The sequence below is a fragment of the Sciurus vulgaris genome, assembly GCF_902686455.1.
Source record: "Sciurus vulgaris genome assembly, chromosome: 9".
Taxonomy (NCBI): Eukaryota; Metazoa; Chordata; class Mammalia; order Rodentia; family Sciuridae; genus Sciurus; species Sciurus vulgaris.
The window spans coordinates 50,436,726-50,462,415 of NC_136469.1; the positions used below are offsets into that span (position 1 = coordinate 50,436,726).

A 25,690-nucleotide genomic window follows, 5' to 3' on the forward strand; every position below is an offset into this window, starting at 1 on the left:
GAAAGGAAGCAGTGTTGTGTTTAAGTATGGCTTTAGAGTTTGGGTGAAAGTTGCTCTTTCAACAGAGACGATGTTTAGCCTTAGTTGGAGAAAGCATTTGATCTTCATGTGTAAGGTGTAAGGTGTTGGCTGTTTTTGGTAAGCCATGGCTGACCTAGAACTGCAACATGTTAGTGCATTGCTTATTCTAGGGCTGAGGGAGAGGGTGGTGGAAGTTGGAGAATGGAGAAAGATGTTATACAAATCTAGCAATCTTGATACCATGTCAATGGTCACTTTCTTTTTTTAGGTCTTGGGTACTGTTACCTTTTGACTAAGGTCCAAGTACATATGTAAATGTTAGTTATGTAGCCTATCAAATGTTGGCAAATCAGACATATGGTCAGAGTCCTTAAAGCATCCATTTCTCTACAGTGCTACTGATGATCGCTAATACCTCTTCTTTTCCTACAGAAATCCTACGAACATATGGCTAAAATAAGAATCGCAAGAGAAGCACCTTCAGAGTGCAACTGCCCAGCAGGTAAAATGGAACTTATTTAACAAGATTTCCTCCAGAGCAGAACATTTGCAAACAAAGGTTCTGTGTCTGTCAAGTCTACCTGTAATAATAGTAAAGAAAGAATGCAGACTCAACTTGCTTTAATAAAATCAATGTGTCCTCAGTCGAAAGGATGGCAAATAAGCCCCCAGTATTATTTTAAGCCTCATACCTAGGTCTGATATGGGAAAGCAAGGGAGATAGAAATAATCACCATGGAAAATACAGGCAAGATGATGTACAAAGACAAAGTGTTTAGGTTCACACATTGAAAGTATTCAATTTTATCATGTTAATATCTGTGGGAAGAACTGTAGAATTGGTAGATTTTGAGTTCCTTGGTGGCAAATGTCGCATTAGTGCAGGTTTTGCTTATTTCCATTGGTATATGATTACATTAGTAAACCACCTTCACTTCTTGCCTTTTACCTTTTCTATCAGAAAGGTTATCTCTCTTATCCTATAGCTAAAGATGAAGACTAAAAAGAAATTAGTTCTTTACTTTGAGTTTCCCATTTCAAATACTGCATTTTCAATGAATTTTCAGAAAAGATTTTTGTACTTTTACCATTTATTTTTGTGCAGTTTTAGGGAACTCTATCAATGACAGCATATTAGGAGGAGAAAGAGAGACATCAATGAGTAAAATCCCCCAGTAATCAATCAGTCTTCATTCACAGATCTCTGAGACTTGGTAGTCATCTGTAGGCTTAACAATTTAAAAGCCTTTGGAATATGTCTATTGGAAAACTTTTAGCAGATTCCATGATATAAGCTATAAAAACTCTTATGAGTCTAGATATTTTTCAGATAAACATTGTTCATGTATTGATGGACATTTTAGTTTCTTTTATCATACATGGAAAGTGAGTTACACTTTAATATTAAAAAACATGAATATATATATAATATATATGTATATATGTAATGTATATATGGTCATGTGCTATATAATGACAGATTGACCAATGACAGACCACATATTTGATGGTGGTCCCAAAAGATTATATCACCTAATGAGAGCATAACCATCTTAGTTTGTATGAGTGCACCATATGAGATTAGCTCACTGATGAAATTGCCTAACAGTGTAATCCTCAGAACATATTCCTGTTGTTAAGTAATGTATGTGTATGGAAAGACTAGTACCTGTATTTTCTCACATTCTGAGATTTTTTTCTCCTTGTTTTGACATAGCTAAGTCTGTCACCATGTTTAGAAATTTTAAATGACAAATCCAGGTTGTGTAGCATAAAAATAGAATTTTCTATTCTATTATGTTGTTGACCATAATTGAACTATATATATTTTTAAATGAAGGCTTTTGATTGAGAAGATGAATACTCTAGGTAACAGTAAAACAAAGGATTAACATTTGACATTCCAGGTTTCACTCGTAGTTGTTTTAAGTTGGCAAAGTCCTCAGAAGTCAGATATTCAAGAAAGGTACTTTCCTAGTGCAGGAATTAACACACAACAACCTCATCAGCATGTAGAGATTATTTCAATTCCTAAGACAGTTGGTATGATACAAGATTACGCTGATGACATGACTAATAAGAGTCCAGCAGTTTTTTGTATAGAGTACTTTTGCTTGCTGTATGAAAAAAGTAGCTAGCATTAAATTAGTAGGCTTCTTAAGTGAACTTGTTTAAAAAGTAGAAAAGTGAATTTCATAGCATTAAGTTCTATTTTCTAGGAAGATATTACCGCTTCATGATATTTAATGCAGGCTAGTTATTGAAGTCTAACTTGCAACGTGGAAGAAAGTGACTGTTTAGAGTTTGCATCTTAGAAGATGCATTTGGACTGTTTTTTTCATCTTAACGAGGTAATTGAATAATAAATGGTAATTTCCTAGGCTTCTTTTTTTGGCTTTCAAAAACAGCTGCTTTACTTCATTGCTACCACTAGAGCTCCACATTACATCAGTTTTTACCTGGCTAACTGTGAAGGTGTGCATTTCAATATCTAGAATCAAAATCAAAGGGTTTTCTTTTCTTTCTTTCTTTCTTTCTTTTTTTTTTTTTTTTTTTGCTGACAAACCACTGTTACAGAAATACCCTTCTTGTGAAATAATCAGACATCATCAAAATAAGGGCATTACGTTTAAAAATAGTATCCTGGTGAAAACTAGCTATTTTGAATCCTGGTCAATGAGGTATTGTCTTAGGGAACTGATGGGCTGGCCAAGAGGATTAGAAAAGAGATACAGCACTTCCCACCTGATTTGGCTCTAACTGTGGTTCAGTGACTAAGAGTTGTCACCCAGACATCTGTTTGCAGGGCAGAGCAAGACAAGTCTGTGACCTCAGCTCAGTTCCTGTGGACAGATGCCCACCCCTTGAAGTTGACACTCTTGTTGACAGTCTCAGACACAGAGCCAAGGATTGAGAGCAAAGGAATAATGCTGTGTTGTTTGTGTTCACTCTTAATTGCTTTTGATGGAACTCGGTCCCAGCGAGGTTTGTTCCAGGTAGGCTAGAAGGAAATCACAACTTTTTTTCCTCTCTTCTCTCTCTCTATTTTTTAATACAGAAGAAGGAACTTGTGTGGGACCTGGACAAGAAAGACTATTTATTGAATGACGTCTAATTGTAGGAGACACACTAATTTAATTTTCATAACAACTCAGAATTAAGTACTAGTAATCTCCTTTTATAGATGAGGAAGCTGGGACTCAAGAAAGTGATTAGCACACTAAAGGCTAGGTCAGGATTCATGCCCACATCTAACTGAAAAGTCTAAGGTCAAATAAGAAACAGAGATTGGTATAGGTTTTGGAGCTGGATAATTATGGATTGGAATTCTGGATCTGCTACTAAAAAATGTGTGACCTCACTCAAACTAATCAGCTTTTCAATGTTCCATTTTCTTATGGGGCAGAAAAAAACAAACAGATGAAAAACCAAAAAAGACTAATTGCACCGTCAAAGAATGATAATTTATATAAGCAGTTTGCCAGATTAGTAGCTATGTATTACATAATAATTTCTATTATTCTTATATGCTATTTATCTCTAATGTGGGCCACAGGGAAACATGATGTAAGTGGACAAACAGAAGCCCAGAGATGTCATGTAACTTGCTTGGAACCCAATGGCTGATTAATGGCAAGTTTTGAACTAAAACACTTAATTTTAACAAATTTTAATTGCTAATGCTTAAACAAATATCTATAAAATATTTATGTAGATAATTATACTAGTTAATTTCTTTTGTTGCTATATCATGAAGGTTGATTCTTTTTGGATATTTATATTAGTCTCCTAAAATATTTTTACCAAAATTAGAGGGAAACTTTTGATCTTTTAGGTGAAGTGTGACTGAAGTAGATAGGATCTGGGTTTAAAAGAGCATGGTGGTAGTAAAGAGTGTCTTTTTGGTTTAATACCAGATGTTTACAAAAGGAAGTAGCTCAGCTACTGAATTCATTTTCATACTTATTTTTTTAGCAGCATTACTAAAGTATAACTGACCATATTTACCCATTTTAAGATCTGTAATAAATTTATACTTGGGCAACCATTACCACATTCCAGTTTTAGATCATCTTTATTCCCCTGAAAATTCACATTTACTTTGTTCATGAGCTCAGGAGATGTTCTATTTTATTTTTAAATTTGCCTTTTAAAATATCTAAGATGACAAATTTTAAAAACCTTTACACATAGAAGCTCTGTTTAGCAGAATATTTGATTTAGCAGTAGCTAACTGAGCCATGGAAGTACAGCTGGCATCTGTGGTTTGGCCTCTGTAAAATCTGACCCTCCTATGACATAATAAGCTGGCTCTTTACTATGGCTGTAGAATTCTGTCCTGGGTTCTGTTTCTTGGAGTCTTACATAAAGTATGAATAAACCAGGCATATTCATGGAAGGACTTTCATGTTCTAACTGATAACAGTGGGAACCAGGCAACCAACCAAAAGCTGCTTAGATCACCAAGGTGTATTACTCATCAGTAGTTTTGCCTGCCCAGGGTTTTAGGTGAAAGAACCTCTTGGTATAAGGAATGGAGAATGGGAAGGGGGAATAAAGCATGCAAAATAATCCTGGCTTTGTCATTACCATGTTACACAACCTTGGGCAAATTGTTTCCAGGTATGATTTATAAACTATTTTCATATCTCCAAAGTTAAGACTGCTGGACAGTAATGATTTTGAAGGGCCTTTATCAGTTCTCCAGATAAGATGAAGAACCTTCTATGTGCCAAATACTGTGCTGGATAATGGGAGTATGCAGATGAGCAAGACACACTGGGTACCTGCCCTCACGGGACTTCCATTTTGATGAGGACGACAAATTTATTTTAAAATGACATGAATTTACAGGTGTGATAAGCACAATCAAGTAAAAGTGTAAGTGTGTTGTGGTGCATGTGACCAAAATTTCTTCAATTTTTGTAATTACTAGGGTTTAAAAATTTTTCCCCCCTCTGGGATGGAGAGATCATAGCTCTCATTTATAAATTCATACTAGGAGAAAAATCTAGCTTGTGATGAAAACTAAAAGCTTTGTCAATGGATAAAAAGCTGATCAGCATCACCTCACTTTACTTTTGTCTTTCTAATAATTAATAGGTAGATAATGTTGGTATCTTGTGTACCTAAACTGATACCCCAACTGAAACAAAAATGTGACTCTTAATATATAAAGGGTTGTCATCAATAATATGATGATGATTTGTTTTTCTACCTTTCTCTTGTAAGTAGTGAAATTCAGGTTGAGAAAGAGGAGAAACTTCCTATCTGGTATACTGAACACAGTTCTTCTGGCCCTGGCCACTGTGCATTCAGGGATGATCAGTAAGTATAGTAGTTAGGCACTTGCTTAAAGACTTTAGCTAGAGATATAAGAAGATATGCTAGATATCTCCTGAGGTCTCTACCTACTCTCCACATCTATGAAAATGATTATATATAAAGGAAGACAAAATGTAGGCAATTAGAGGTAGCTTTCAAAAATGTGAGCAATGAAGCCCCTGGTGATTGACTTAATTTGGGGTGGAAATAAATATTATCCATAACCTTGAGGCTGTGCACCCTTTCCCATGATTTAAGAAGAGCCTTTTATTTTTTTAAGTGGAGACTGAAAACAGAGGGGCCACATTCCCAGTCCATTTTATTTTTTATTTTGAGACAGGATCTTATTAAAATGCTTAGGGTATCACTAAGTTGCTGAGGCTTATTTTGAACTTGCAGTCCTCCTGCCTCAGCCTCCTGAGTCATCAAGTGAGGGAATAATATGTAGATTTTCAGTTATGTAAGGTTAAGATTAGTTAGACCCCTTGCAGAAGGAAAGCAAATTAAAATGCTCAAAATGTTATTTAAATGAGAATGGCGGACATTACTCTCTTCTTTAAGACCAGACAATACAATGCGACATGCAAGTGCTTCTAAGCATTTATGTAAATTGTTGTGGTCTCAATGAGTCCAACAGTTCAGTTGTAACACTTTTAGTTAGTCCAGCAGTGACAGCTGGCAAAACGCCTGTTATCTGGATGACCCAAGGACAAATGGATTCTTCAAGTAGTATTCTTGTTTCTTCTCTTTTGCCTCTCATGTCAATAAGTTGGTAAGTTAATTCTTCAGATTCTCTTTTGCTCATAGTAATTCTGTTCCTCTCTGAGTTTTTTCTGTTAGTAATTCTGTTCCTCTTGAGAGAAGGGTATAAATTCTGCATGAAGTTTAATTTGCTGTAGCTTCTTCAAAGAATGTGCAGGAGCAAGTTCCCTCTTGGGGCCTTAATAACCTACTGTGTTTCTGATTGCTTTGTAATTGTACAAAATCAACTCCATGGTATTAACCAAAACAGTATCTGAACGGCAGGCTTAGGTCTGGGAATGAAGGAACATCCTCTCATCCACAGGATTAGGTGGATGGAGAGCTGGTGGGGAATCACGCCAGATTAAAAACTGCTTTGCAGCCCAGGGAGGCATTTCCTGCCGCAGGAGAACCTCTCTAGACACTCATCCAAATAACATCAATCTGTTATCTTGGATGGAAACCATCCAAAACCTATCATGAAAAAGTGTTTTAGTTGCATCCTACCACTTTATAAACATTACTTGGTGGTTTGATGGAAGCTGAGAATGTGAAAACAATGGATGAGTCAGTCTGGGCTGCAGGCTGAAGCCCAGTATGTGATGGTTAAACATAGAAGCAACCCCCACCCCTGTCTGCTGCCACGGGTGAAGTTCCATGCAGTGGTTGAATGTACCATGACATTTAACACTCCCCTTAAATTTGTGTTAAAAATGACACCTAATTCTCACCCATGGATAGTTACTCTTTTCATTGGGATTTGTTCAGCAATCTTGCAATTAAAAAAAAAAAAAAAAGAATGTTTTTCTTGAAAGGGAGGAAATGCAGAAGTGTGACATGCAGAATTAAATGGGAATCACAAATTAAAACCAAGCACTTTTCATTGGCATCATATATTCCTTCAAATGATTATTCTGTGTCCTTTACGTTGATGAGATTCCACAAGGAAATGCCACTAGGTGGCAGGCACCTCCCCTCTGTGACCATGGGGAGAAGAAACTGAGCTGAATAACAGGACTTCCTCTACTCTGACAGCTCCTTCCCAATGAAATCACTAGCAGGTGTTTTACAATGGAAAAGATTAATGGAGGAAGCAATTTCTACCACCTAGATTTGAAGAATAGAGTACCCTATCAGCTGCTTAAAAGAATCTAGTAAATTTTATTTTTTTGCAGTGCTGGGGATTGAACCCAGGGCCTTGCGCATGTTAGACACATTGTCTACCACTATACCACTGGGCTACCTCCCCAGCCTTGACCTTGTGATCCTCCTACTTCAGCTTCCAGAGTAGCTGAGAGTACCACTGCACCCAGTTGCATTGTTTGTATTAACCTAAGGGTTATTAACCTAAATAAATAAATAACCTAAGAGGTATTTAGCAGATACATTCATAGCTATGAACTTTAGGCTAGTGTTCCAGTAGCTACAATAATCCAAATGTAATTAAATTTATTCATTGGAGATTTTGTATATTTTGTAACTTCTCAGAATCCAGAATCATTTGGAATTACTGTCATGCTTCTAACATCATTTACGTCTAGAGTTCCCATTTCAACTTAATTTGCCACATATAATAGTTGAAAGGCATTCTTTATATTTCTGTTTTATGTTCCTTAGTCTTATCACTAAATTTGCCTTTTTGTTTGTTGTTTTTGATACTGGGAATCTGATTTGGGTCCTTACACATGCTAGACCACTGAGCTATGCCCCCAGACCTTTTTATGATTCATTTTGAGACAAAGACTTGCTAAATTGCCCAAGCTGGCTTTGAAATTGTGATCCTCCTGCATCAGCCTCTGGAATAGCTGGGATTATAGGCATGAGCCATTGCACCCAGAATTTTTTTATGCATATTTAATAGACATAGACCAAATTCACCAGCAATGCCAAAACTCTGTTTATTTGGATATTTTAGGAGTCTTTAGGAAGAATAGATTCTTCTAGTCTTCTGGATTATTCACACAAAGTTTTTTTTTCTTGTGTTTGAGATGTGGTCAGCACATTTTTAACTACAATTTTCACATTTAGGCCATGTGGTTGCGTAAGTTGTATGGATTGTAGCCAGCTTTAGTTTGTGCATTCTGGTAATACTGAGTGTCAGAATATGTCTGACTAGAAGTAGTTGCTTGGGGTAGGGGTGAAGTCTATTGTTTTCTTTAAAAATTTTTTTTTAACAAAAAGCTCGTGTGGGAAGAGTAAAAGGGGAAGAAATAGCTACTCGTATCTTTCTACCATCAAACTTGAAAGCCTGGTATTTTAGTTTTTATCGTAATGGAATTCTGGACCATAGTTAGTGAGCCAAAGGAATTCTCCATTATAACTCTATTTTTGTTTCTAAAGATGCTAAATTAAATATGCTAGGAAAATTGACATGTCTTACCCAGTGTTCCTGTATCTTAGGTCAGCCCTGGTAGAAGTTAAAGGTAAGTTGTTTATATTACTCTCCTAGGAATTCTGAAACCCCAATTGTGGTTTCTTGGGATCCAGAATCCAGTGTTTGTTTTATTTTTTAGATATATTTGATATCATCCTAAGATAGAAGTGATTTCCACAAACTACACACAAAAACCAACCTTTTTATTTTAAAATCATGGCAGAAATGCTGGCAAGTTTTGGGACTCCAAAGTGAACTTTGGAAAACTTAAAAATAATTTTATTGCTAAGAGAATTAGGGCACAAGTTAGAGCAGATGAATTTCAAATAGAAACAACTTCTAAAATAACTACCTTTCTAAGGATGGTTATCAGTGTGGTTTGGGGTTAAGTGGGTCAAGGATCAAGTGACCCTTGTGGACAGATCCTGACACACTAACTGGCAAGTGTTCTCATGATTTAGGTGCATGGCTTTTTCTGAGGGATGGGTTGAGTGGCAAGGGCTTGGATTTATATCTGTGCATCTCTAGGGCTTGTTATAGAGCTCTCTAGAAATTTATGATGATTTAAGATCTGAAAACTTGACTCAGTTGGGGACTTCATCATGACTCATCTCTTTACATACACCAATATTTTCATCTCCACACTTTTTTTTTTTTTTTTTTTGGTATTAGGAAGTGAACCCAGGGACACTTAACCACTGAAACACATCCCCAGCTCTTTTAATTTTTTTATTTTGAGACAGGGTCTCTCTAAGTTGTTTAGGGACCTTGCTACGTTGCTGAGGCTGGCTGTGAACCTGCAATCCTCCTGCCTCAGCCTCCTGAGCTGCTGGGATTACAGGTGTGCACTGTGCCTGGCTCATCTCTACACTTTTTAAACATTTTCTCTGAGAACTTTGTATGTCATAGTAATTTTTTTTTTTTTTTTTTTTCTGTTTTGGTTCTGGGGACTGAACCCTGGGGTACTTTATCACTGAGCTACTTCCCCAACCTCTTTTTTTTTTTTTTTTTTTGAATTTGAGACAGGGTCTCACTAAGTTGCTTAGGGCCTGCAACTTGTGATCCTCCTGCCTCAGCCTCCCGAGTCACTGGGATTACAGCAGTGTGTAAGCCATGGCCTTTTTTAAGTTGACACAAGTCTTGAAGATCAAGGGTTTTACAACTTTTTGTGAAGAGGCTACACCTTTTAAAGAACGAAGTCTAGTGAGAAACCCTAGTATATGGAATTTTACCCACTGTTAACTACCCTGATTGATTTTAGAGGTTAGAAGGGACAGATACCAAAACCCCTACATGCTCTTTCTTTTGGTTACCCTACCCCTCTCCCCTGTGGTGTCCATTGGGGCATCTCCAAAGAATCTTATGATTCACAGGACACTGTTAGAAGATACGGAGAGACCAGTCCCCAGTGTCATCCACGCTGTTCTTTGTAGAGATACTTTGACTTGTCAACATAGAACTGTTCTTCAAAATTCTGCATTAGAAGCATTACTAGAAATATTGTATGTTAAATTATTTATTAAAATTATTGGAATCCAGAAAAGATTTTTAATGTAGTTTTGTCACTTTAATGGGTTGCAGTATTCCAGCAAAGAAGGACATGTTAGGAGATTGTGGCCCTGGAAAACTCGATGTAACTGAGCATGGTGCTGTTCATTAGAAAATCAGCATCTCACTTCATCTTTTTTAGTCACTTATTTTTTTAAGCCTCTAAGCTTTTTTTAAAATGCCAGTTTTTTTCCTTCAAATTTCTCCCTTCATGTTTTATGCTTCAATTCTAGGTGTTCTTATATAGCTTTATCATCAAATTATAGCAATCCATTGCTTCTTTAAAACAGTTGATTTTTGATTAATAATTAATACTTAGTGTGCAAGGTACTACATTAAAAAGTTCTCCCCCAAGTTACAGTATCCCTGTGGATCCAAGGGAGATTGGTCCAGGAACCCCCTGTACTCCCCAATCCACAGGTGCTCAAGTCCTTCACCTAAAGTGGTTTAGTATCTGCATATAACCTTTGTATGTTCTCCTATATGCTTTAAGTCATCTCTAGATTACTTGTAAGAATGACCATAATGTAGATAATTGTTACACTATATTGCTTAGGGAATAGTGACAAGAAAACAAGTCTGTGCACGTTTAGTAGAGATGCAGTGTTTTTTCCTCAAATACTTTTAATCCATAGTAGGTTTAACCTGCAAATGTGGAAGGCTAACTATATATAATTTGTGGAAATTCTATATTGTTATTAATGATGCTTCTAAGGTCTTTGAGACTTGGTTTGATTTTTGGTTGTGTGTAAAATGATAACATTTATATGTTGAAATTTCAGTTGATCACACAATGAGAATATATGAATTCTCTGTCTGCTTAAATAATAGGACAAATTTCTAGAAATCTGAGCCAATAGTGAATGAGATATAAATTTCAGAGAGAAAGTGTAAACCTGGCTACAACCGTACTAAAATGCTACCCGAGGAAAATTGAAAGACTGTACTTCCCAGGGAAATGAATGTCTACTGTCATCAGCCATGTTCTTTTCTATATGAGTAGCTAGCTGTGGACAGTTGTTTGGACGGGTGAAGCATTTTTCTCAATTGTCTTGTAGGACACATAAATAAAATGACCTACAACTGTACAAGTTATTGATCTTTTGTGAACAATTAATTTTCTCTTTAATATATAGTCTCAAACTGGAATAAAATATGATTTTTCTTTTTGAACTAGCTACTTGGCCTTCTGAGAGAAGTCAATAATGAATAAAGCAGCAAAGCTGAGAAATTGACCAATTAAGAGGCTGGAAAGGGCTGGGGTTATAGCTCAGTTGGTAGAGTGCCTGCCTTGCAAGCACAAGGCCCTGGGGTTCAATCCCCAGCACCGCAAAAAAAAAAAGAGGCTGGAAAGATCACATATGCCTAGCAAAGCTACAGTGAGCTGTAAAAAAGAGATATAAGCAAATAAACTTAACCTCTAAATTTACCTCCCATTGACTGCAGGTACACCAAGAGTTTCCCAAGAGTTTAAGCAACAAGCCTGACAGTGTGACTCAGTCCTATCATAAATACTGTGCATCTGGAAGTTTTTTTTTTTTTTTTTTTTTTTTTTTTTTTTTTTTTTTTTTTTTTTTTTTTTTTTTTTATTTAATATCTTTTTTTTTTTTTATTGTAAACAAATGGGATACATGTTGTTTCTCTGTTTGTACATGGCGTAAAGGCATACCATTTGTGTAATCATAAATTTACATAGAGCAATGTTGTTTGATTCATTCTGTTATTTTTTTCCCTTCCCCCCACCCCTCCCACCCCTCTTTACCCTCTATACAGTAGTTCCTTCCTCTATACTTGCCCCCCTCCCTAACCCTAACTCTAACCCTTCCCTCCCCCCCATTATGTGTCAACCTCCACTTATTAGCGATATCATTCGTCCTTTGGCTTTTTGAGATTGGCTTATCTCACTTAGCATGATATTCTCCAATTTCATCCATTTGCCTGCAAATGTCATAATTTTATCATTCTTTATGGCTGAGTAATATTCCATAGTATATATATACCACAGTTTCTTTATCCACTCATCAATTGAAGGGGATCTAGGTTGGTTCCACAGTCTGGCTATTGTGAATTGAGCAGCTATGAACATTGATGTGGCTGTATTTCTGTAGTATGCAGATTTTAAGTCCTTTGGGTATAGGCCAAGGAGTGGGATAGCTGGGTCAAATGGTGGTTCCATTCCAAGTTTTCTAAGGAATCTCCACACTGCTTTCCATAGCGGCTGCACTAATTTGCAGCCCCACCAGCAGTGTATGAGTGTACCTTTCTCCCCACATCCTCGCCAACACCTGTTGTTGCTCGTATTCTTGATAATCGCCATTCTAATTGGGGTGAGATGGAACCTTAGGGTGGTTTTGATTTGCATTTCTCTTATTACTAGAGATGTTGAACATTTTTCCATATGTTTGTTGATTGCTTGTAGATCTTCTTCTGTGAAGTGTCTATTCATTTCTTTAGCCCATTTGTTGACTGGACTGTTTGAATTCTTGGAGTAGAGTTTTTTGAGTTCTTTATAGATTCTGGAGATTAGTGCTCTATCTGAAGTATGATTGGCAAAGATATTCTCCCACTCTGTAGGCTCTTTCTTCGCATTGCTGATAGTTTCCTTTGCTGAGAGAAAGCTTTTTAGTTTGAATCTAGAAGTTTTTAATAAAAGAAAAACTCTAGTACTGAGAAATTACATCCTTAAAGAAACCAGGGCTTTTATGTTCTTGAATATAGTTTCCTTCTGTGCAAAGTTATTTAGTGTTCTAAATTTCAGCTACTTCTGAGAATCCTTTCCTGGATATTGACTTGGTTCTACAATCAGGTTCTGAATAAGGAACACTACATGTTGGTAGTTAAATTTATGTTGCCATTTTTGGAATGCTAAAAAGCTAGTTAATTTATTTTTATAGTCAAATGTATCCTTTGATTGAGAGGTCTGAAGTGTACTTTGTGTTTTTGATATGTGAGCCTGGGACACATTAAACTCAAAATGTGTTTTATCCTTTTAAGCCTTCATCTTTTTGAGCAGAAAATCCTTGATTCCATCATCAATCCTCAGGAAGAAATCCCCTACAGAGGAATTTTATAATTAGTCACATATAACCCTGTGTGTATCGTATATCATTTTCTCACCATTTTCAATTTATTACAAGTCTCCACTTTTGTTTAATTGTAATCATATGCTGCTGGCATGTTGAATATTCACACTGCTTCACACTTATAGGATATGATATTAATAATGTTTGTTGAATTCCTGAAAACCAAGTGTAAATAGCAAACATACCCATGTTTAGAATTAAGATGCCATGTGAGGATCCCAAAGAGTAGGCAGTGCTCTGCTGGCAGAGTGGATGTGTAGCCATGTAACTATCAAGCTACAAAAATAGATTGATATTCCTAAATCAGAACTCCCATTCTAGTCAGGACCTTCCCTTCTCTATTGTGAATATAAACTCTCTTTTGCCTCCATTCTATTGACGATGCTTTACCTGGCTTGCTTTTGGCAAGTTATTTTGCTTTGTTATTACTTATCCACAACTTAGAGCTATAGAATAGATTCCAAAGAATCAGACAAGCAGAAAGGATGTGGTGCAGACAGTGCATAGTTTTCTGTTGAAGGACAAATATCCCATGAGGCTGGTGACAGAGGGCCTAGGGGACCTTTTGGTTATGGGGATGCCATTCTTGTGCAAGCCACATTTGCCTGGTTCACGGGAGTTTTGGGGTTTTGTGCTGCTATTTGGACCATCCTGCGATTGCCTTCGAGATCTTATGTACTAATTTGACTGTTCCTTAGACACTTCCATCTAATTCCCTTTCTATTTATTCATGTGTTGCTGTTTCTGACAACTTCCTCTTTAATTCCTACTTTTGAGGAGTTTTGTGCCTATCCTTGGCCAGCTGGCCCCTGCCTTGTTTGATCTCTCTTGTTTGATGCTACCATGTTCACTTTACCAGCATCCCTAACAGCTTGGTCCTTACCTGCTCCTGGGTTCTCTTGTTATCTACTCCCACTACCTCGTTGTTGAACCTTTTGGCTGAGCCCACTCAGATTTGGTGGAAAAGTGACTAAAGCTAGGTAATGCCCTGCCTATACATCCTAGGAAGGAAGGAAGTCAGAAAGGGGGCTGAGGGTGGGCTCACAGTGATTGGTGGTTCTTTTAGGGAACTATTTACCTGATGCAACCTCTGTTCTGGTAATCTAATTATTAGAAAGAGGAGAAAGTTAATTCTAAATATTAAACAATTTTGGATATTAGTACTTAAAAATTATATTTTCTGGGTGGTAACTGATTGTAGGTTTTCTCTAACTCCAGCCAACTCTTGACAAAGGTAAAAATATCCATAAAGGAGTCTCTTAAAAATCTCTTTTTATGCAATTAACTAATTAAAGATTTATTATGACCTAATATGGGCCAGATCTTATGATTTAGAGAAATAAATAGTCTGCTAAGCTTCTGTGAAGCACTAATGGTGTCAGGTAAGCAGACCAAACTAGAATTAAAAAGTACAAAAATTAAGTCAATAGCCAACTATAGCTAATGTTAATGGAATTGAAACAATGATAATTGGTGTTTGAACTCCTAATTCACTTTTCCAGCTTCTAGAGTACCAACATATTACTAGAGAAATTGGTATTTAAAAATTTTTTCCTAAGAAAATCAAGTTCTCTTTTACGTATTATGATACATAGTAGAAATGCTGGTTACAACCAGTTAGATGGTTTTTCTGAAGATACATGATCTCTGTCGGTTGTTAGGTCAAGTGTTACATTTTTAACCCCTCCCCAGGCTGCCTTCAGTGGCAGTTATTTTTAAGGAGACTTGCTGGCTCTCGGAAATGTTGGTTGAGATTCTATGGCCATGTTTTTTAGTTAAGGCAGACCTCAGGGTCTTGGCTCAGACTCCCTTAGGTTGTAAAGAAAAGACAGCTAGCTACTCAGGTGCCTGTGAGAAATGTTGATGTGGGGAGACTCAGTCTGACCATTACAGGTATTTCAAATTGGTTAATTCTTTGTTGTGGGGGAATTGTCCTGTGCATTTCAGGATGTTTTGACAGCATTCCTGTCCTCTCTCCATCAGATGCCCTTTGCATCTCCCAGTTTTCACAACTAAAGATGTTTTTAGATACTACCAAATGTCCCTGGGAGCAAAAAATTCACCTTGATCTGAGAACCCATCATTTGGGTCTACCCAATGAATCAGGAATGCATGATATCAACTTTGTAGCTAGTCTTCCTGGGAGAATAGGAAATGGTGGTGGGTCAAAACAGTCAGGTCTGGGGTCATCCTTTAACAGGAGGCTTCCATTGTTGACCCTCTCAGGTTTGAGAATTCTCTGCGTCTGTCACTGCTGTCACATCTGCTGTCCTCTGCTCTCTCTCACCTTGTGGCTGCTTCTGTTGCTTTAAGGTAAAAGTTCAGCTCATGGTCAGCTTTTCTTTGTGTCTGATTACAATATTGTTTTTACCATTATTAAATACGTGGGACACGATATCCCATCTCTCTTCCAGTCTACAGTTAGGGGTTTGTCATATGACTTCTCAACACATTCCTTCTGAAGGTTGCAGTGTCTTCTATAGTGTAAATGTACCACATGTGGTTCATTGAGAAGGCAGATCACCTTTTGAAAGTTCAGATACTGTTCCCTGTGTCTGACTTTCCTGTTTCCCAAGGGTCTTACCTTGATTCCTACTTCTATTCCCACGTAACCTTGTGGAATAGAGAGCTTTGGGAAAGCTTAACAAACACTTCTTAACTATGTATATTACTGATGTTGTGTGCTGCTAACAAGTGATAACAACAACTCTAAAAAGGAAAAGCCATGATCTGTAATATTTGCAGATTTTCAGGGTATAATAACTTACCATTTCAAGTTAACACAGTGACATTGGGAATGATGTTTCAGTGTTAACTTTGTTTTTAATATAATTTATTTTATTGTAAGTTTATATAAATTTTGATAATGACAGTGTCTAACAATGGGCTTGCAAAATCTGGAAAACTGAACAATCAGCTCTTCTGAGTCACTGTCCAGCTTTTAGCACACACTTTTGCTGATATTCCTGTCTCCAAATAGGATGTGTTGTGTGGTTCTTGGAAATGTCTGTAAGGGATAATACTGCTTCTGTTGCTATTTTACTTTTTATTTATTTTTAAGTTGGGCTTTCACTATGTTGCCTAGGCTGGTCTCGAACACCTGAGCTCAGGTAATCCTCTTGCCTCAGCTTCCCAAGTGGCTGGGACTACTGGTATACACTCCATGGGGGCTTCTGTTGGTTAATATAGAATCTGTGTTGGGAGGGTTCAAAGGTTATCTACACTTCTTTTACATCTGATACTTGAATTCCCTTGGTGACATTCTAGCTAAATGGTCATTCAACTTCTGATGATCTCTTGAAATGTATCTTTGAATCTTTGAATACATTTGTTAGAAAACTTTATCTTTTTGTTACATAGAAATTCATGTCCTCATGTAGTGTCTATTGATACCTACATTACCTATAAACTGGATCATTAAAAACAAGTTGAATTCCTCTTATTATGACAACTAAAAATATTTGAAATCACCTATTTCCCATTAATCAGTGTTTTAGTTTTAGATTAAATTCCATTAATTCTCTTAGAGGTTCCAGGTAGTCTATATCTTTCTTACAGCATTGAATACCTGATCTGAAAGAAGCTCCACAGGGGTCTGACAGGCTTGTAGGAGAGGGAGAGAAGAAAACTTCTCATTTCAGATAGATATACTGCTATCTAACATAAACTAAAATTACAAAAGCTGGGTGTGGTGGCACACACCTGTAATCCCAGTGGTTTGGTAGGCTGAGGTAGGGCGATTGCAAGTTTGAAGTCAGCCTCAGCAACTTAGCAAGGCAACTAAGCAACTCAGTGAGACCGTGTCTCAAAATAAAAAATGGACTGGGGATATGGCTCAGAATTTAAGTGCCCCTGGGTTTAATCCCTGGTACAAAAAAAAAAAAAAAAAAAAAAAGAAAAAGAAAAAAAATCAATAATGTTCTCAGTGGTCTTGCAATTGTATCAATTGACCCTGAGTTTAGCATTGATGAAAACCCCCAATTATTTTAATATATGCTGCTAAGACCTGTCTTCATTCTTTAGTGGATACCTTCTTTTCTGGGGGAGGCAATTCAAGCCTTTAGATACCTTTCCACTGAATTTCCATTTCCTTTAATAAAATCCAATTCTAGTCTTGTCAGAATTTATTATAATCATGAGTCCTTCAATAAATTCCCAACTCCTCCTGGCTTCATATGACTTGAAAATTGAATGAATACTGACCAAGAGGGTTTTCTTCTGATTCTGTGATAAAATACTTGGGCATGAGAGTGTTCAGGACAGAACCCAGTGGTTTCTTGTGGTCTTCCCTTTTTATTGCTATTAATCTATTTATGAGCACCATTGGAATTGTCTTTTTACCAGTGGTTCATCCATGTGCTTTTCATTTGTACACTGTGGTGCTTCTGTGTTTTTTAAAATATTTCTTTCTCATGTTTAACAAGTTTTTATGAGAAAGAAGACCTTCAAGATCAAATAAATTAGACACATTGAGTTAAACAAATATAAGCAGATTTACTTACTGGAGAATTTTTGTATTGTGAATCTCCAAAACAGAGATTATGCTTTATCATGTTTTCTAATCCTTCTATTTCCTTTTTGTTCCTTTCCTAGAACAATCTATTTCCTTTTAAGTAAAGCAATATGGCTAAGAGTCAGTAGTTACGTGGGTTGGTAAATGTTTTCTTCCAGGATAATATAAAGGGAGGCCATTTGAAAGTTAGCTGTACCTTTACTGAGATTGTCCAAGGCTAAAAAAGAAAGAATTTCCCAACTTACAGAAGGAGAGCTTGATGAGCTGGTAGAAGGAAGGAGAAGAAGGACAAAACTTGGTGCACGTGGGGATACTCCAGCTAGGACTGAACTTTAAAGCCAGATGACAAACTCACAGCCAGGCAGGTAGCAATAGATGTGCTGGTTGGGTGAAGTTTGTTAGACTAGGTTGTCTTGCTGTCAGATTGGAGTGCATGATTCACTTAAAGGCAGGCAAGTAACATGTTAAAACACTTTGCCAAAAAAAGAAGTCTTTGGTTGTTCTTTCATCTGGTCTAAAGGCTGAACTTGAGCCTCTATATTTTAGTATCTATCTCAGCTTTAGCCCCTACCTAATTCAATTCCATAGAGATCTTTTTCATTTTGGGGGACAAATGGAGTAATTTATTTTTTATATAAATTTATTCTATTTCAACAGTTATCCTCCCTAGTTAATGCTATTTAGTTTTCTTTGTGACATAGAGTATGTAGCCTGTTCTTATGTTAAGATTATTATTTTTCTTTTCTTAAACATAAGATCTTACCTTTTATTTCTTAAATGCTGCACCATAGATAGAGCAACAGAAATAGGATTTTTTTTATAACTTTATTTATGTGGTGCTGAGGATCGAACCTAGTGCCTCATGTGTTAGGCAAGCACTGTACCACTGAGTCACAACCCCAGCCCAGAAACAAATTTAAATAGCTAGAATAATTAGGTATAATAAGTATTAAAGTTATATAAAAGCTTTTTATATGGAGTCTGAATCTAGTACATAATATATAACTAAAATGAATTTTTTCAACACTTCAAAGATACATCTAGAATATAGCAAACTTTAAAAAATGTTTATTTCTTATGGAGATAGTATAATGGTAGAAAAAACATTAAAGGTAGTATACACACATTTAAAATATAAAAATTCATGAGAATTCATATGAATTTACTACAATTTAATCATTTCTTTCCTTTTATATATTAAAATTGTCAATGCTTTTATAAATAACTTTGCAGTGAATAATCTGATACATTAATCCATGTGCATTACCAAAATTACCTGTAAGTGAAATTGCTAATTCGAATGTTTTGAACATTTATATAGCCCATAAGGCATACAGCCAAACTGCACTTAGTACAGTGAACGAAAGTAGTGATCTTATTGTATCTCCATTGCCATCTTAGTGAACTCTTGAAGGAGGTGATGTAATCATGGTAGAAAAGATTAGCAAATGATACTTCAGAATATTTTTAACAGTGCTGGATTCTATAAATAGCTTATGACATCAGCTCAGACTTCTGCCCAAAACCTATTTCATTTATTTTTTCTCCCTTTTCCTTAAATCCAGTAATGTTTTGGTAGGTATATTTTTCATGGTGTGTTTGATTTTTCTTCTCATTATATGCAACAACTTTTAGTTCTTTTCTTCTGGTTCAATTTTTGTGCTGTAGAGGTAAAAATATTGTACTGTTCTAAGTTCAAAAGTATATTTTAATTGCAATAATCATTCTTGAAATTTTGATCTGAAAGCTCTGTAGGAACTTTGGTTTCTGTTGTTTTTGCTCTTTGGGGAGCTGGATTTAAAACCCAGCCAGAAATCCATCACCATTTGCCTGTGTTTTTTGGAGTAGCTGAAGAATTGCTCAGTATGAACTTTAGTGTTCATATTAGAAAAAAAAAATGATTTCATTGAGAGATGAATTAGCTTTAAAAACAAACTTGAAGCAAAAATATAATTTAACGGTGTGAACCATCAGTTTCCCTGTTAAGTTGGTTTTCTGCTGCCTGCTGGATGGCATATTGACATACCCCTAAGACTCAGCTAGGAGAGTTTATGATTGTATTAAAGACAGCACATTTGATTAAACCTTGAACAGTCACTGTTTTTTTTTTGTTTTTTTTTTGGGGGGGGGGAGCGTGTTTTTAAGGAAAAAAACTTTAGTAGAGCCACTAACAAAAGTGCTAGTTGACAACAAGTTTTCTTGGAAACAGTCAAAGTAGTAACCATTGAATAAGCATTTAAGAAGCTAAAAGTGGCTTTTTTTCTCCTTGACTGCTTCTGAGCTTCCTTCATGTAAAATGTGCCTTTGAGTAGATTATATGTGTGTGGCAATCATAAGGTCACAGCCAACTCACTCTAGGTGCCTTCTAGAAGGGGTCATCTGGTTACCTAAATTTTCTAAAAGCAGTTTGAAACACGAATAGTTCACTTTAATGAAGACATCCCAATCTGATGATCCCAGGGATACTGAATGAAAGGGCAGGTCCGAAATGTTCCATGTTCTCAATTTGTCCATTTTTTTTTCTGCATTACGTTACTTCTTCCTCTACTTCTTGTATTTCCTGCAAACTAGGAAAGATCAGATTAAGCATTGTTAGCAAGAATGTTCTTTAGTGATACTTTTTCACCCTTTATTGCTTTAATAGTTGAATGGAATTCTGATAGATGAATGTGTAAATTAAAAAACACTCAATCCATGGACATTTGTGCTGTACTTGTTTTAAAATCCCTTTTGGATATATAGCAATGCAGATTGTGACTAAGAGAATTTTAATATTCAAAATTTGCTCATTTTCATTTTCATTGCTCAGGCCTGTCGGATTGCTTATTTTAAGTTTTATCGTTGTTTCGTAGCAGACCTAGATAGATCTACATTCTGGGGGTGCAGGTAAGCTTTAGGAAAGCTTTAGACACCCTGCTTTCCTCATAAGACATGGTAAGCCCTTGTCTGTGTCCTAGACACTGCCCTGTCCTTCAGCATCCAGAGATCATTAGATTGGTATTTCTTTATTATAGCATACTCTTCATGTTTGTACCCTTAATTATAGGATTTTTAGATCTGGTTTGGTCTGTAGGAACCAAATGCAAGATAGGAAAGTAAATCTCCAGAATGCTGGAAGAGGAGGAGATGTAGAGACATACTAAAGGAAAGAGAAAACATTGACATGATGGCTGTGGTTCAAAGTCAAAAAAATGACATACTTGTTAAAAACTTGTCAGCACACCTGTATGTGCATAAGCACAAATTAATATCTTCTGTTAGGTTGTTTGCTCTTTTAACTTTTAAAAACGAATTTGCTTCAATTATGAGGGAAATATATTGAAAAAAATTTACATTCCCTTCTTACTGTCTAAACATGAAATCTGTTTCATTCCTTGGTCCTTGACTATGAAAATCTTATAGTAAGCATATAAATAAAGCAGAAATTGAAATAGAATTGGGAACCAGTTAACAAATTGGAGGAATATTTTACTTTCTTCTCTGGTCTAAGGTGTATGTTCTCCCCAGTGAGGTGGGATCTTTGAGAAGGGACTTTGCCCTCATGAATGGGATTTAGTACCTTTAGGGGAGAGGCCTCAGGGAGCCTCTCTACTGCCTGCACCATGTGAGGACACAACCAGAAGTTGCCATCTATGAGGAAGAGGGTCCTCAATTCCTGATCTGCCGGCACCTTGATTGTGGATTTCCTAGCTTCCAGAACTGTAGGAAATCCATGATCAAGGGTAGTTAATTTTATGAACTACCCAGTGTAGGGTATTTTTCTTTTTCTTTTGCGGTGCTGAGGATTTGAACCCAGGGCCTTGTGCTTATGAGGCAAGCACTCTACCAAGTGAGCTATATCCCCAGCCCTGGTATTTTTCTTATAGCAGTTGAATGTACTAAGATGCTTTCTTAAAAGTTTTGCTTTTTCTTGAGAAAAAGTCTTTTAAGGGAAGTAAGCATCATGTCCAAGTCCTCAGAAATGAAATAAAAAGTGTTCCATGGGAACAATATTTTTCTTTTAACTACATCATAATGGAAAGCAATTTCTCCCAATTAACCAGAACTTAAGTACTCACTTTAGCATATTGTAACTTTTCAAAAGAAATATACCTCTCATATATTTAATAGTATATTTTTTTCTTCAGAATAGTGTAGGATCTGGTAAATGACGCTTTAGCTCTATAAATATAACTTTCAGAGGAAAAATGTATAAAACATTTCCCAAAGAATTATAGGATTTGGTTCAATAAAAATTAATAGCTTAAGGCATCCAGTTTTTTTCTTTGATGAGACTGCCAAAAATTTCTTATTTCAGTATACCATTTCAGCATGTAGGAAATATGAATGCTAGACAGAATACAATCACTGCACATTTATAAAAGCTACATAGGTGTGTGCTGCCTGACTAGTAGATTACCCTGGATTTGGAATTGTATAGATCAAGTTCTATTACTGTGCTAGAGAGTTGTGGCCTGAACTGAGGTGTTGATTCAGCTCAAGCTTATTAAAATAATAGCACATACTGCAATTCTAAAAATGAGAAATAATATTCACATGCACATTATGGTGTCATGATGATAATAAAGTATATTCATGGGGCCAGAACACTTGATGAAGGACTGGGGAATCACAAGTGGATACACAGAAATGCTAATAATCTGAGTTCTCTAAATGGTTCCCAAGGTGTTTATTGAGTGGAAATTTTCCATGAAGTATATATTAATATTTTCAACAAAGACTCTGTTATTTTAGTGGATGAAACACAAGTTCTCTTGGGACATTATTCTGATATTTACATGTAGGACGAATCCAAATTAGTTGATAGATACTTTCATAAGAGAATTTTTTTTAAAGTTCTGTTTAAAAACTGAAGAACTCAGTTAAGAATGGTCTTCTACCCTAGCTTTCACACTTGACCCTCTTGTTTGTCTTGGAAAAGACAAAGGCTGGAGGTGGTGGTAGTGCTGTGAAGCAAAGTGTGGTGGTTGTCTTCCAGTGGCCGGCCATTTCTACTACAGAGCAGAACCTGGCTTCCAGGCTGGAAATTAATAGGGAACAAATCTCTGCTGAAAATAAAAATCTCTGCCCCACCCCCATCAGAGTGCTTAGGAGTGGCTTCCTTTTGATGTGGTGGGCTCACCAACCCTGGGAGAGTTCAATTCCTGCCTAGACCACACTTCACTGATTTCTACCCTGAAGCTACTCTGTGAAGAGCAGCCACTAAACCCCTGAAAGTGGTCCTGACCTCCTCCACCCATTTGGAGCCTCCGCTGACTTCCTCAAGGTGATGTTCTGTTTTGCTGCATAAGTTCAATAAAACTCAGCTTTGTAGACACCTCCGCCCAAAGAAATATACCATAGTTACTAAGTTCCTATTATGTGTCAAGTCCTATGTTAGGTGCCCCAAAAGTCTGACATATCTTTGTCCTTGAGTGCTTAGCATCAGGTAATAAGGAAAGGTGATCAGTTCAATGACAACAGTATATATGGAGGAGAAGGGTGAGCAGGGAAGACTTTGTAGAAGACTTTGAGTTTAACCCTGAACAGTGGGTAGTCATTTGCCCAGTGGATTGAGGAGTGGGTGTGGCGGAGGTAGGTTGACAGGGTGACTGAATGACTTCCTGTTGAAGACCTTGAGAAAGGCTTTTGGCATTTTGGCAGGTTTGTTTTGACAGACTCTAGACCATTATAATTCTAAATTCTTACCACATGATTGCTTTCTAGATAAACCTGACATACAGCAGTCTAACCTTGCACTCTATTTTAAATTTTGCCTGAAGTCAAGTAGTAATGGTTATTTCTTCTTCTATTTCTTGTAGAGTGAGGGAACAGGATCATTACCACTCTGGAAAAAAGCCTGTTAACATTAAAGAACACTTGTTTCCAAGTGCGGGCATATCCCCTCACCAGTCCTCTGTGCTTTTGCCTCAGGCATTTCTGCACATTCCATAGTGGACCACATTCACTGTTCTCTCTTCTGTGTGGCAAGATGTTATAAAGAGGGTCACTCACATCTCTGTCTCGCTTTGTGTCTAGACACAGTAATCTTTTTGTTAGGACATGGTTGGTCACCTCAGTCTAAACCCGATGAAACTTCTGGGGAAAATTGGCTTGAGATGAACTTTTTGTGACAGACAGTTGTCAGTTCAAAGCCAGTTTAGTGTCAGGGTTGAAGGAAACAATAATGATCCATGAGAAAAGCTCACAGGGGGTCCTTTTCAGGGCAGAAGGACAGATGGCATTCTCCACTTGAGATCCAGTTCTTGTTTCCCGCAATGCTGGGTGGATGCCTTCTTCATAAAGGGGAGCATGCACTTTTTATAGACAGCAAGGGGACATTGACTCATTGCTACTGGTCTTTTCCCTTTTGTACTGTGACAAAAAAGGATTTTTGTAAAACATTGTCTTTATAAAGAGAACCACTGTGGATGTGTGTATCTTCTGTGTAAAAACCAATTTTATATTCTAAACACAATCAAAGGGAAGTTCAACAACCAATAACTCTGGGTCTCAACAATTGGTGGTAATGTTTTTACTGTGCTAACATATACTAAAAATTTCATGGAGTTAATAATCTCTGTATTATATAAGAAAACACATGGTATGAGGTTCCTAGACAATTTGTGAGTATCATAATCATATTTTGTACCAAACTTCTTAAATTTCCATTATGCCAATTTAACTTGTTGAATTTAGTGATTATTTTTTTTATATATATGTGTAAAATACATTTTCCCATTAATATCTTCAAAAGGGTTATGTACTTAGTTTTCCTGTTTTTTAAATTAAATTTTTATTTTTTACAAGTTCAATTTTAACTGATACATTAAAACATAAAAATTGTCCATATCAATGGGGTTACATGTAATGTTTTGACATGCGTATATGTTGCATAATGTTTAAATTAGGTTAAGCATATTTATAGCTTCAAATATGTATTGTTTCTTTATGATGAAAACTTTTTAAATCCTTTGTCTAGATTTTTGAAAAACACAATACATTATTGTTACCTTTAGGTTTTCCCACCATGCCAGCGCATCCCAGAACTTCTCAGACCTAACTGCAACCGAGTACCCGTTGATCAGCCTTTCCCCTCTACTTTCCCTTTACTCCCCCCAGTCTCCATAACCACCATTACTCTCAAGTTCTGGGAGGTCAACTTAGTTTAATTTAAAGAGAGAGTTGTGTATATTTCTCTGAATTCTTAAATTTTGTTTTGAAAATTAATTGGCAGGATAATTTTTAGCATTTTAAATGATGACCTCTTTTTCCTAGGATATTTTGGCATATTTTCCATATATTTAATAGCATTAACATAAAATATTAGGTGAAAGAATATTATATTCATTATAAGGAAGACAATAGTCTGCTTTCTATAATTGTTAACTAATTTGTGGAAATGATTTTTCCCTCTGTAAACCAGTCTATGACTAAAAAAGGTTGCTTTTAATTTATTAGAATCACATTAAACCATGTATTTTTCTTTCATATATTTTTGTTATATCCAATATATGTGGCTTAGAAACTTGAGATGAAAGTAATTTGTACATAGCAAATTAAGTTTTTTTTTTGTACCAGGGATTGAACTCAGGAGCTACATCCCCAACTCTATTTTGTATTTTATTTAGAGACAGTCTCACTGAATTACTTAGTGCCTTGTTTTTACTGAGGCTGGCTTAGAACTTGTGATTGTCCTGCCTCAGCCTCCCGAACCACTGGGATTACAGGCATGTGCCACTGCACCTGGCAAATTAGGGTTTCTTTAGAGAATTAGAAAAAGTAGATTTAAAATTTTTGTTTATCAAGGTTTTTTAAAAAGGTAAGTAAAACATTTGATTGAAAATAAATGAAGGATGCTTTGCAAAATTTGGGATGGCACAATGTATATAATGAAACATACTGTACATTTTTTAAGTGGGTGGTATTGACTATGCTATGAATTTCTAAGAAAAGAGGATTGAGGTTTGTGCATCATAATTCTGCTTTGTGTGATATAAAGAAGAAATTCCTTTTAAAAGAACTCATTTATCTTTTTTTACCGTTTGTAGTTTATCTCACATTAATTATCACATTTAATCCCTGTAACAACCTACATAGCACATC

At 36.3% G+C, this 25,690-nt stretch overlaps 1 protein-coding gene across 1 annotated transcript in view; it reads left to right on the top strand.

The window, feature by feature from the left end:
- COL25A1 (collagen type XXV alpha 1 chain) overlaps positions 1-25,690 on the top strand; it is a 453,979-nt gene that overhangs the window by 1,441 nt on the left and 426,848 nt on the right. The window contains exon 2 of the mRNA XM_079153601.1: positions 454-523. Coding sequence (XP_079009727.1) covers positions 454-523 — 70 coding nt within the window. The remainder of the gene's footprint in view (positions 1-453; positions 524-25,690) is intronic.